This window comes from Odocoileus virginianus, chromosome 9 (genome assembly GCF_023699985.2).
Source record: "Odocoileus virginianus isolate 20LAN1187 ecotype Illinois chromosome 9, Ovbor_1.2, whole genome shotgun sequence".
NCBI lineage: Eukaryota > Metazoa > Chordata > Mammalia > Artiodactyla > Cervidae > Odocoileus > Odocoileus virginianus.
The window spans coordinates 15590566-15601926 of record NC_069682.1 but is presented as its reverse complement, the minus strand read 5'-3'; the positions used below and the strand labels follow the sequence as shown (position 1 = coordinate 15601926).

The following is an 11361-nucleotide window of genomic DNA, read 5'->3' as shown; positions in this document are numbered from 1 at the left end:
AATGGAGTTGATAATATGCAAGGCCATTATGATGATTACATTTAGGAGTGGGAAATAGATTTGGGTGAATAAAGCAAATGAACAAAGAGACTATTAAGAGGAAACAAAAAAGATGTCCCTAGAGTCAAGACACAGCTGAGCACACACACACACACACACACACACACACACACACACACTAGTTAGCAAATTACTGAAAAATGTGGCTAATAGGATTTTAGTGAAATTTAGCTATATTAAATGTTTTTTAATTTGTAGCAATGATCTTATACTTCAGTTTAAAAAAGCCCATCTTATTTGCATTTGCTTGATTTTTTACAATCTGCATATTATCAATATTACATCTTTCTGGTGAAATCTATACCAACAGTTTGTGCCTTCCTTAAGTACCACCAGAAACTCAACTCTCTTCCTATGACAAGATTATAATTTAAAAAGTTCTTCATTCTGGTTGTCAAAACAATACCCAGATATCAAAACAGTAATGACTCATAAATTATAATGAAAAATAATGTAATATCACAGTAAAAAATTTTAAAAGCCCAGATATAAATACATCAAGAAGGGTATAGGATTTACATTAAAAAAAAGCTTCCAAAGGTTAATCAGGGACATAAAATAGGACAGAGACATAACACCTACCTGGATACACTGATACAAGCGATTATCAAGTTAAGATTCTCTTAACCTAATTAAATAGAAATTTCACAGAATTCTCTTTAACTGGCATGGTGATTAAAAAATCATCTCAAATAATGTAGAAATATTGCCAAGAGAATGCTGGAAAGGACAAATAAGGGGAGGAACTTTGGACCTATAAAGGATATTTAAAAATATTTTAAATACTACCTATTTGCCTGGAGCAGCAGACCATTCAATGGGACAGAATGGAAAACCCAGAAACAACATCAGAGTTAAAAAGTGATATTTTAAACGTGATGAGAAAGGATGGATTATTTCGGACACGTGAATAATCACTTTTTAAAAAAGTTCTCAAACGTTAACGCTCCAAAATACATCTTGGATTGATTTAAGATTTGATTGGGGAAAATAAAAGCAAAAAAAATTAAAAATGAAGAAAATGTGTACATGGAGGCTGGGCCACGGGAGGATCAGAGGAATGCGGAAACGCGGTTTCATTTCATCTGGAGAACCTGAGTTGGTTTCCCCTAAATTTGCACTTGATAATACCTGTTACCACAATTTCTGGAACCATGAAAACAGTTTTTTGTAACAGTAGTTACACTCGCTAAATTTCGCTGTTCCAAGAGGGATGTGGAAAGGAATAAGCTGAGGGATAAGTAGATTTAGAGTTTTTTTTTTTTTTTTTAGGAAAGCCCTAAAAAATCTCTGGGGGACAGGCTTGCAGCATCCTGAAGCTCCTCGTCGCTCCAGCCCCAATCTCTTGCAAAGACGGCTTTCTCACCTGCTCTATCTTTTGTTTAAACTTTCGGGAACGCTTAGCCAACAAGCACAGTTGGTTGAAATGTGCCTAGCACCGCCCACAGTCAATCTCAGACTTGAGCCGCGGGGCCTAGCACATGCGCACTGGGCAATGTGGCCGGACAGGTCTCTGTGCCTACAGGCAGGAACGCCCGCTTCCGAGGCGCGCAGGCGCACTGTGTTTAGCGGTGTCGCTTAGCTACGACTCTTCTGGGCTGAAAGATTGGAAACCGCGGAGCTTCCCAACTGAGATTTTGTGGGGGGGCTGCTTAGGCTTATCTGTGGCACTTCTGTTGGGTTTAGGGGACAGTGAAGAGCCGAGGGGGAGGTGAGGTGTGTTTGAAGCCCGTGGGCTCTGTGATGAAGAAGATTTTTGGCTTCGGGAGTAAGAAGGGCGAGTCGCCCTTAGGCTCCTCCATCAGCCCTGGGAGAGACGGCGGTCAGAGAATCAGCTTCCAGTCTGGGTATCGCATCCGAGACAAGGACCTCGGAAAGATCCACAAAGCTGCCACTGTAGGCAACGTAGCCAAAGTGCAGCAGATTCTGTTGCTGGGGAAGAATGGCCTGAACGACAGGGACAAGATGAACAGGTAAGCGAGGTGGAAGGGCCTGGCAGAGGTCCCTCTGGTGAGTTTCCTCTCCAAGGCTCGCGGACACCTTCCTGGGATCCAGCGCCCTGCAGACTTTATAGGCAGCAAAAAGCCTTAGCTCATTTCGGGCCGACTTATAATTTCCCTTATAGAGCTGATAAGTTTTACTGATAAGTTTTGAAGTCATTTAACTGAATGTCGGTAATCAGAGTAATGAAATGAAACATAAATAGTATCTTTTCCCCCTTTCTTCATCTTCCTTTTTATTTGTTATAATGCATGGTTTAGCATGATGTACTCACGAGTAAGAGCTCTTACGTTCTATAGCTTTCAAGAAATCTGAAATCTCTTGGCGCTCACATTTTTTCTCATGTGATTTATGAAAACACTTCTTCATGGATCGCCTCTTGTGGATCATGGCAGTGGACAGATTTCAGATGCTGTTAGCATCTTATTTTTAATGTACACATTTTTATACTGTAAGGTTATATATTATAGAAAACTGCATAGTGAGCAAAATAATTCCCATGCCAGATCAACTTCTGGATTAAAAATTCTTCAGATACAATTCAATATCCGTTTTATATCAGTGTCCGCCTAGGTGTATATTTTCTTTGCTGAAGGACCTTAGAAGCTTTGAAGTAGGAAGCTGGCTGTGTCCCTGAATAGGAAGACATTTTCTTAGGGTGTATGGTCTTTCAATATTTAAACCACATCAACATATTGTGGTTTTAAAGATTTTGGGTTACATATGCTTTCTTTAATTGTTGTGATAAAAATTAAAAGTTTTGTATAGTAGAGGATATCAAAATGTGCTGTAAGTGCCCACAAAGTGTTCATTTACTAACAACTGAAAAGATAAATAAATGAATGGAACAGAATGCCCAAACACCCAAATATATGTAAGAATTTAGGATTTGATGCTGATGACATTTTCTATTAGAAAAGATAAATTATGTGTAGATGGTGGAGAAATAACCTGGTAACTATTTAGAGAAAAGTAGCTAGATTTTTATCTCACAAAAAAAGCTTCAGATGGAGTATGGATCAAAAATTTTAAATATGCACAGTGAGAAAAATATCAGAAGAAAACACAAATTCCTGCTTATACATTTTTGTGTGTGTGCTGACAAAGACCTTTTTCTTTCTATTACTACTGGTTCTTAACCTTAATTTTTTTTTTAATTGGAGAATAATTGCTTTACAATGTTGTGTTGCTTTCTGCTAAACAACATCGTAAATCAATTGTTATTACCTAGCAATTACTGAGCTGTTATCTGTGTGAGGAACGGTTTTAAATCCTTCGCATGGGTCTCATTTAAGCATCATGGTGGTGTTATGTGAGATTACTACTCTCTCTCCATTATGTTAATGAGGAAATTGAGGTACAGGGAGTGAGCGACAGCTGATAAGTGACAGAGTGAAAGTCAGATTCAAACCCAAGTTGAGCTGAATATCGAGGTCATGCTCATTCTATTCAAGTAGATTCTTCTTTTATTACTGTGGTAAGAAGAGCTAAAACTAATATATACTGTTCTTTCTCCAGAAAGAAACAAAATATTTGTTTTAGAGGGATAGGAATAGCATGCTATTGACTGTTTTCAATCACAGGAACAATTGTGTATTTTGAAACAGTAACACTACAGTTTGCAGAAAACTCCTCTTGCTTTCGTAGGACTGCCCTCCACTTGGCCTGTGCCAATGGCCATTCGGCGGTGGTAACTCTCCTCCTGGAGAGAAAATGCCTGCTCAACCTCTGTGACAGTGAACACAGGACCGCGCTGATGAAGGTATGGGGCAGCGAACCGTGTCCACATGAGGTGGGTGGATTTAACTACTGAGGCTAAACGTGACTCTGTCTCGTTTAGATAGAGCAAACTGGTGAGGCTTGTGGACTGTGTATTTTGACTTCCTAGGATTTACACTGTTTCTTGGCACACGCTGACAGGCCGTGGAATGCCAAGAGGAGGAGTGCGCGACTCTCCTGCTAGAGCGCGGCGCGGACCCGAACGTCGCGGACGTCCGCGGGAACACCGCGCTCCACTATGCCGTCCTCTGCCAGAATGTGTCTCTCGCAGCAAAGCTGCTTTCCTACGACGCCGATATAGAAGCCAGGAACAAGGTAGAACTCAACTAACTTCATTTACAAAATATTTGTGAAGCATTTCTTTAAGCTAGAAGTGTTTTATTTCTAACTATGTAAATAGGTAAACTGAATAGTGTCCATCAAGCCCTGTTACCATGGAAACACAGCCAGTGCAGGGGTAGGAGGTGTGTCTGTGTCCACAGAGAGGGCAAAGCTCTGTCTCCCAGCCACCCATCTACCCCAGAAGGAAGATTTCCCATCAGAACGTGCCCGGGAGTGGGTGGTAGGCTCAGAGCGCACAAGTGATGAAGGCTGGGGGGAGTGAAGTGATGTGAGGAGCGGCTGCTTCCAGGGGCTCAGGGAATGGGTGCCCCTGGGGGTGGGCGGGAGGAGGAAGGAGACCCAGTGCCCATGAGGGGGAGCCGGGTGAGTGCACGTGGGCCTGGGAGGCAGCAGGCCAGGGACCCTGAGCCGTCCAGGCCCCCGGGTTCTGAGATCCGACCAAGAGGGTCAGGTCATGTTGACTCCCAGCAAGGGCGTTCCCTGGTGCTGTTGAGCACTTGGTTCGCCATGTACACCTCGGGGTCTCCAGCGTTCAGCCCCAGGGAGCTGCTCGGCGGGGTTGCAGGGTGCGTGCGGAGCTGGTGATGGCGAAGCTGCCCCTCCTGCTCTTTCTCCAGGAAGCAGGTGACGTCCGGCTGCTGCAGCCCCGCGAGGAGCGCCCTCCGCTCTCACAGGAGGGCTCCGTTTTCTGTGTTTGGAAGCTGTGTGTGCAGCCTTCCCTGAGTGAAAGTATTTTGAAAGAACCAAATTGTCTAAGATTGCACTTTAAATTGTGATGTTTCTAAAGAAGCATTAGAGAGTCAAGTGTTCTCTTATGTGTTTATGGCAGATATTTGTGGTAACACTGGTTAAAGGTAAAACTCTCCAAATACTTTGCCCCCCACTGAAATTTTTTTTGATTGGCATAAAATAACACAGTAAAGCAAAATTTGCCTTAGAAATAGACTTTGTCTTAAAACTCAAACATAACATAAACATTTTACAACATAATAGAAATCTCACTGCTCTTAACAAATTCCTATTTTATAAAAAAAAATGATTTATATAAAAATGATTTCTCTCTCATTGCCCAAGGCTTAAGAGAGTACAGAAGAAGGGGAAAGGAGAGAGCAGGTGAAAAATGTAGGTCAGGTTGGAATTTTGGCCATTGGGAAATGCCAAAAAGAGGGTTTTTTTTTTTCATTTTTTCTTTTTATAATATTTATTTATTTGGCTGTGCTGGGTGTTAGTTTCTCCATGCAGGATCTGGTTTCCTGATCGGGATTAAACCAGGCCCCTACACTGGCAGCCTGGAGACCCAGCCACTGGACCAGCACAGAAGTCCAGAGATTTTTGCTTTTGTCTTTTTTTTCCTTCAGTTTATATATTTTGGTTAAGGTGCTTTTCGGTTTTCAGGGAGAATAGTTGTTATTTTGAGAAAGAGTGAGTGGATGGTATAGTAGCCTATATATTGATTTTAGGAAGACTCAGGAAATCAGACTGGCAATGAACAGGTGGCGATTAAGTGGGAACTAAGAGAGAAGAGCAAATAATTAACTGACATCTTATCCTATTCTGGCAGAAACAGCCACTTAGATGAGTCTAGACTCCGCTCTCCAGTCTAGAATGTCTAGATGGAAAGTAAGTGGTTTATGGATAACGAGATTGGGTTGCCTTTGAGTTCACCAGCCCCTGCTCTACCGCTGTTCACCCGGGAACTTCGTGCTCTTTTGATGACTTCCTCTTACACTTCCCTTTTTTGTTCAAATCCTCAGTAAGAGACGGAACTGGCCATGTGGGTAAGAGATGAGACTGGGGTGGATGCTGCGCTTATTCTTGGCTAGATTGTGCTGGTGAAAACCACAATCACTTGGGAAAACTTATAAAAAATTTACAAGCCTAGGCTGTTCCCTGAAGATTTTGATGGAATAAATTGAGGAAGGCCTGGCCGTGTGTATTTAGAACTGTTTCCCTGAGATTCTGATACAATCTGTGGTGAAGAATGATGGACTGAATAAGTGTAATTTCTCAATGCACCTATCTCAAAAATAAGTAATCTCTAGAAGAGTTGGAGTTTGATCAGTGCTAGCTAGTTCCATCAGCTCCCTCCTTTGCAACAGTATTAACCTGACTTTTTCTCTGCCTGTGTGATTAAGAAGTTAAAAGGAATATTATTGGCAATATCTATTGGCTTGAACTATCTGATAACTCCTTTTCCTTCCACCCACTAATTATTCAGTCGCACTCAGTCTTCAGAGATTTGCTCATGGTGAAGTCACTCCATCTGTAGAGTCTGACCCTGTCAGGATTTTGCACCTTCTGTTTTCATTCAGGTCACTAGGTCAACAGATGTTTGTTACCAGCAGGGTTTTCCTGACTGCAGTAATAGTAAGTCATGAGCCTCTTTTGGTGTCAGCTGTAGGACAGACTCTTGCAGTGTGTGTGTTAGAGTCACTGAGCCCTGGCATGAGCAAGGTAAGAGCTTTAAACATCAAAACCCATGAAGTCAGTAACAGTGTAGATAGGAATTGTTTTGATGATTTTGTTTGTTAGGAGCTCATTATCCATTTGATTAACAATCTGGAGGAATTCTAGAGATAGATTGTAGTTTCAACAGGCAGTGGAAACATTCTTGAAGTGGAATTATGATTTTTTTAAAAAGTATGTTTAATTGAATTATGAACCTTAATAGCAATTTTTATCACAGGTTGGGCCCACTTTTTGTGAAACACATGATATGAAGAAGGGACGGTTTCACATACAAATACTTCCTTTATTCCCAGCTGTTTGGGAATAGCAAACGTCAAACCACAAGTGGGCCATTGACCAGGCAAGGCTCTTGGATATGTTTAGTTTACCTCTTCAAATTGAATCAGCATTTAAAATTTAGGAGACTCATGCAGAGGTCTGCATTTCAGGCTTCTCAAAGAACGAAATCTGGTCCCCTTTGATCCCATTCTACTGTTTGGACAGCATGCAGAGGCCTCCCCTTCTGTATGGAGCATGTGTTCTCGGGTTTGCTGGCCTTATCTGGCTTTTTCACTTACTCAGGTCACCAACTTTCCCTCCATAAGCATTTGAATTTCCAATTCTTGTTTTATAGTTTATTTTGATAATTATTTCAGGATTTTAGAGACACTCTAGTTAGCCTGTAATTGATTTCATAGTTTAAAGTAATTTCTTAAGAATGAGATTGAATTTTTCAAAGTAGAAGTTATTAGTTGGTCTTTTCAAAAAACAACAAAAACAACTTTTTCTTTGCATGTCCATATAGAGAATAATATTCCCATTGGAATGTCTGTAAACCTTGTGAGGTTACTCATCATCATCCTTGGATCAGTTATGCATGCTACAGATAATAATAAATAATATGTATTTCTGCCTCAGCATTGTTCCTAAAATATGCAGTTGATTTAGTAGCTAATTGATTCTCTCTGGAGGACTGTTGAGAGTAGTAATAGAGCAAGTGAATACTACAATATCCCTGATAAATACTATGATAGAAGCAAAGATCCTTGGAACCAGTAAATGTTGGAAGTGAGTTTTAGAGAATGACTCTGTGGTTCATCTTTGGAAGAGGTAGAGGAGGAGCATTTTATTTTTCATTTTTTAAAAAGACATATTTGACTACACTGGATCTTAATTGTGGCACATGGGAGCTTTAGTTTCGGCATGTGGGATCTAGTTCCCTGACCAGGGATGGAACCTGGACCCCCTGCATTAGGAGCTGGAGTCTTAGCCACTGGACCACCAGGGAAGGCCCAGAGGAGGACCATCTTGAGAGAAAGAAGGCACACAGGGGGATAAGGAGGAGGGGGCTCCCTTTTATTTGCTTTCTGAATTATATGTTTAAGTTCAGAGAATCTATTGTGCAATTTTAAGTTCAGCTTTGAAATAGGTTAACTGTGTACATTAGAAATTGTTTTCCCTGTTTTACAGGATGACCTTACACCACTGTCACTTGCTATAAGTGAAAGGAAACAGCAAATGGTGGAGTTTTTAGCAAAGAAAGAAGCAAATATACATGCAGGTGATAAGATGAAAAGGTACAGTTGTTGTTTTTCTTTTTAAAAACCTTTGTGCTGTTCTAAGGTGGTAGCATCAAGATTAAATTAATAAAAGGATTAATTTGTAATCAACACATCATCAGGCAGGTAGAAAATCAATTATTCTGACTGGGAATCATGAACAACAATATATATCAGGAATAGATAGCCGGATTGATATTCCTTTAGAATATTGACTGATGTCATATGCGTCTGGTTCCTTTTTTTTTTCATTGATCTTGTAGTCGCTGAGGGATTTCATATTAGTTTTATTAGCTTTATAAAATATGGATTCTGCTTTTTTAGTTTATCTTATGACACAATATTGAATTTCTTAATTCTTTTATGATAATTCTTTAATCTCTACTTTGTATATATTTTTCTTAAAATTGCATACTGAACATAAAACGCTTGATTTTGTCTTTCGGATGACTCTTTGCTTTAAATTGCTTTCTTAGAAGGATGCTGGTGTTATTAGTGACAACTTCTTATTTCCCATACGAATGGTTGTAGCTCAGCCACTGCTATAGAGTGCCAGCACCCAGCTCTGGCAGCTGGGCCTCCCAGCTCCCCCCTCACTCAGAAGCCTCATGTGGAGCCACGTGTGAGCCTAGACCTAAACCTCGAGCATCACAATGAGGTGTCCATTGAGGCTGTTATTTATCTTTTCTGCCAGCAGATATCAGTGCGGACCATTTTAGGCTGTCAGAGAGGTTCAAGTGCTCCTGCAGGGATAGAGCAGACTTCCCTTTCTCCTTTGTTTCTAGACCTGAACCTCAGTGTGGCTTTCTGTCCTGGGGGGCACATTTTTTTAGGTCATTGGTTCCCTGTCATTCTTCCCAGAGTAGTGGGTGCCAGCTTGCCTGAGATTCCTTAATGACGATTGGCCCCTCATGAGGTCTGTTTCCGGTAATAATGAAAATCTCCCAGAGGATTTATATGTGCTTCAACCTTAAAGGTTTTCAGTGAAGTGAAAGTGAATGTCACTTAGTCGTGTCCGACTGTTTGCAATGCCATGGACTATACAGTCCATGGAATTCTCCAGGCCAGAATACTGGAGTGGGCAGCCTTTCCCTCCTCCAGGGGATCTTCCCAACTCAGGGATCAAACCCAGGTCTCCTGCATTGCATTGGGATTCTCTACCAGCTGAGCCACAAGGGAAGCCCTTGTTTTCAGAGTCTGCCTCATAAGGAACCCATTCACCAGAAATCCCTAAGTCTCAGGTAAGTTAGTTGGAATTAAGCGAGGTAAGCCCTGTCCAGGACTTGCCAGTATCTATTGTAAGAGTAGGGTTATGTCGTCCAGGTGAAACGAAGATGAGTGTGGAAATTAGGCATCATTCTGAGAAAGATCTACTGGTTCAGAGTTTGAGTAGGTAGAGAAGGAAGAGTAGTGGTCCAGGCCAGGTCTTGATTTTGATTAGTTTTCTGCTCTTGGTATAATTAGTTGCAATAATTGGGGGCAATTATGTTATCTAATGTGGTGAGTTCGTATTTTATAAGTAAATATAGGTTCAGATTATGTAATAGCTGAGATTCCCTAACTTACAAACCACAAAGAACAGCTAATCACCATAATTAACAGTTTCCTGCAACACTTGAATGTTAAAGGTGTGAAAAAACACACATTTTATTTGGAATTCCAAAGTAGTTCTAGCAATAAAGTTCTAGACCAAATTTTTACATTCTTTGACTGTTTCTCCAAGCATTTTTGAGGTATATTATATCATTAAATCCTCTTAATCCCCATGTGAAATAAGGCAGTAAGATCCCAGTTATGTAGAGAAAGACTTCGAATTGAGGAGAAGTGACTTCAGAACGAAGAGCAGTTGGTTACAGAGCTAGGATTTCTGAGTTCAAGAGAGTTTTCATATGCCAAGTTAACTCTAGTTATTTTACTGATCTATACTGCCCTTATTTCATGAGTACTTCATCTTCCTTTTCGTTCTCCTTTAATTACATACTAAATAAAAGTTTGTAGAACTTAGAAACTTGAAATGAATGGGACAGCTGAAGTTTTTATATTATCTGTGATATTTTCTGAAATAGTCTAAGACTTTGGTAGTTGTTTTTCATATTAGTGTTAAAATATTATCACGTTTTAATGCATAGCATTCGCCAACTGATTTCTGAATATGAAGAAGAGAGACCTAAAACTCCTCCTGAAAATAGCAACCCAGGTACGTCATCTGACAATGATTTATTCTTGGTGATTCTACCATAGATAAAATAGGAATGAGCAACTTTTAATGATGAAAGAACAGTGAAAAAACATATGTAATTTGCATGTGTATTTTATTTTTAAAATTAATTTCTTAATAGTCTAGTATTCCAAATTGTTTAAGAAGTTAATTGTAGGGTAACTTAAAAATCAGAGACTGTATTATCTGAAAACAAATCCATGTATTTAATCATGGCCCCTAAAATCCTGTATTAGATCTTCTTGTAGATAGAAAAAACTTTTTAGGTTAAGTATGATGTATATTTTCTGTATAATCATATTATAGCATATTAGACTTGTTATAAAAGTGGAACTTTAATTTTTACAAATGGTTTGCAGTTAGTGAATGAATAGTTAGTAGTTCCTATGGACTGATCAGTCTCACTAAAACAGTTACCATTGTTACAACTGGGAACCTCAACAATACCTTCCTGGTATGATACCAAATGATAAACAATAAGAACTGCAAAGCTGAGCCAGTGTGCAGCATACCAGGAGGAGATTATTTTTGAAAGGTACCTACCAGTAGTATAGGAGACAGAAAAGCAATGTCTACCAGTTATTTTGCATATTGTTGTATCAACAAGGTCTCTATTACCAACTTCACTCCTTACAGATCCAAAAAGAGTGAGATAGGTTGACTTCATTAGAACCAGATGTTTTCTTCTGTGTGTTGGATAATTGTCATGACAGTATAGTTTTGTAAGAACAAGATGTTTTCTTGCAATTAGTTAAAAGATTATTGTATAAAATATTCACATAGCTCAAATTGGGACTCTGCAGACTCTCATAAAAGCACAAAAACACATTAACAAAAACACCACCATGGCCTCTTGATGTGGCATCTAGCACTTTGCACAAGCTATCTGAGGACAACTTTAACTTATTAGACCTCTATCTAATCAAAGAGGGCTTCCCAGGTGTCTCAGTAATA

The 11361-nt window shown here is 39.9% G+C and overlaps 1 protein-coding gene across 1 annotated transcript in view; it reads left to right on the top strand.

Annotated features, from left to right (window-relative positions):
- Window positions 1-1615: 1615 nt before the first annotated feature.
- Window positions 1616-11361, top strand: part of LOC110136031 (ankyrin repeat domain containing 26) — a 67782-nt gene continuing 58036 nt past the window's right edge. Inside the window, 5 exon segments of the mRNA XM_070471991.1 lie at window positions 1616-2033; window positions 3709-3823; window positions 3982-4155; window positions 8101-8207; window positions 10319-10386. Coding sequence (XP_070328092.1) covers window positions 1804-2033; window positions 3709-3823; window positions 3982-4155; window positions 8101-8207; window positions 10319-10386 — 694 coding nt within the window. The 5' untranslated portion in view covers window positions 1616-1803.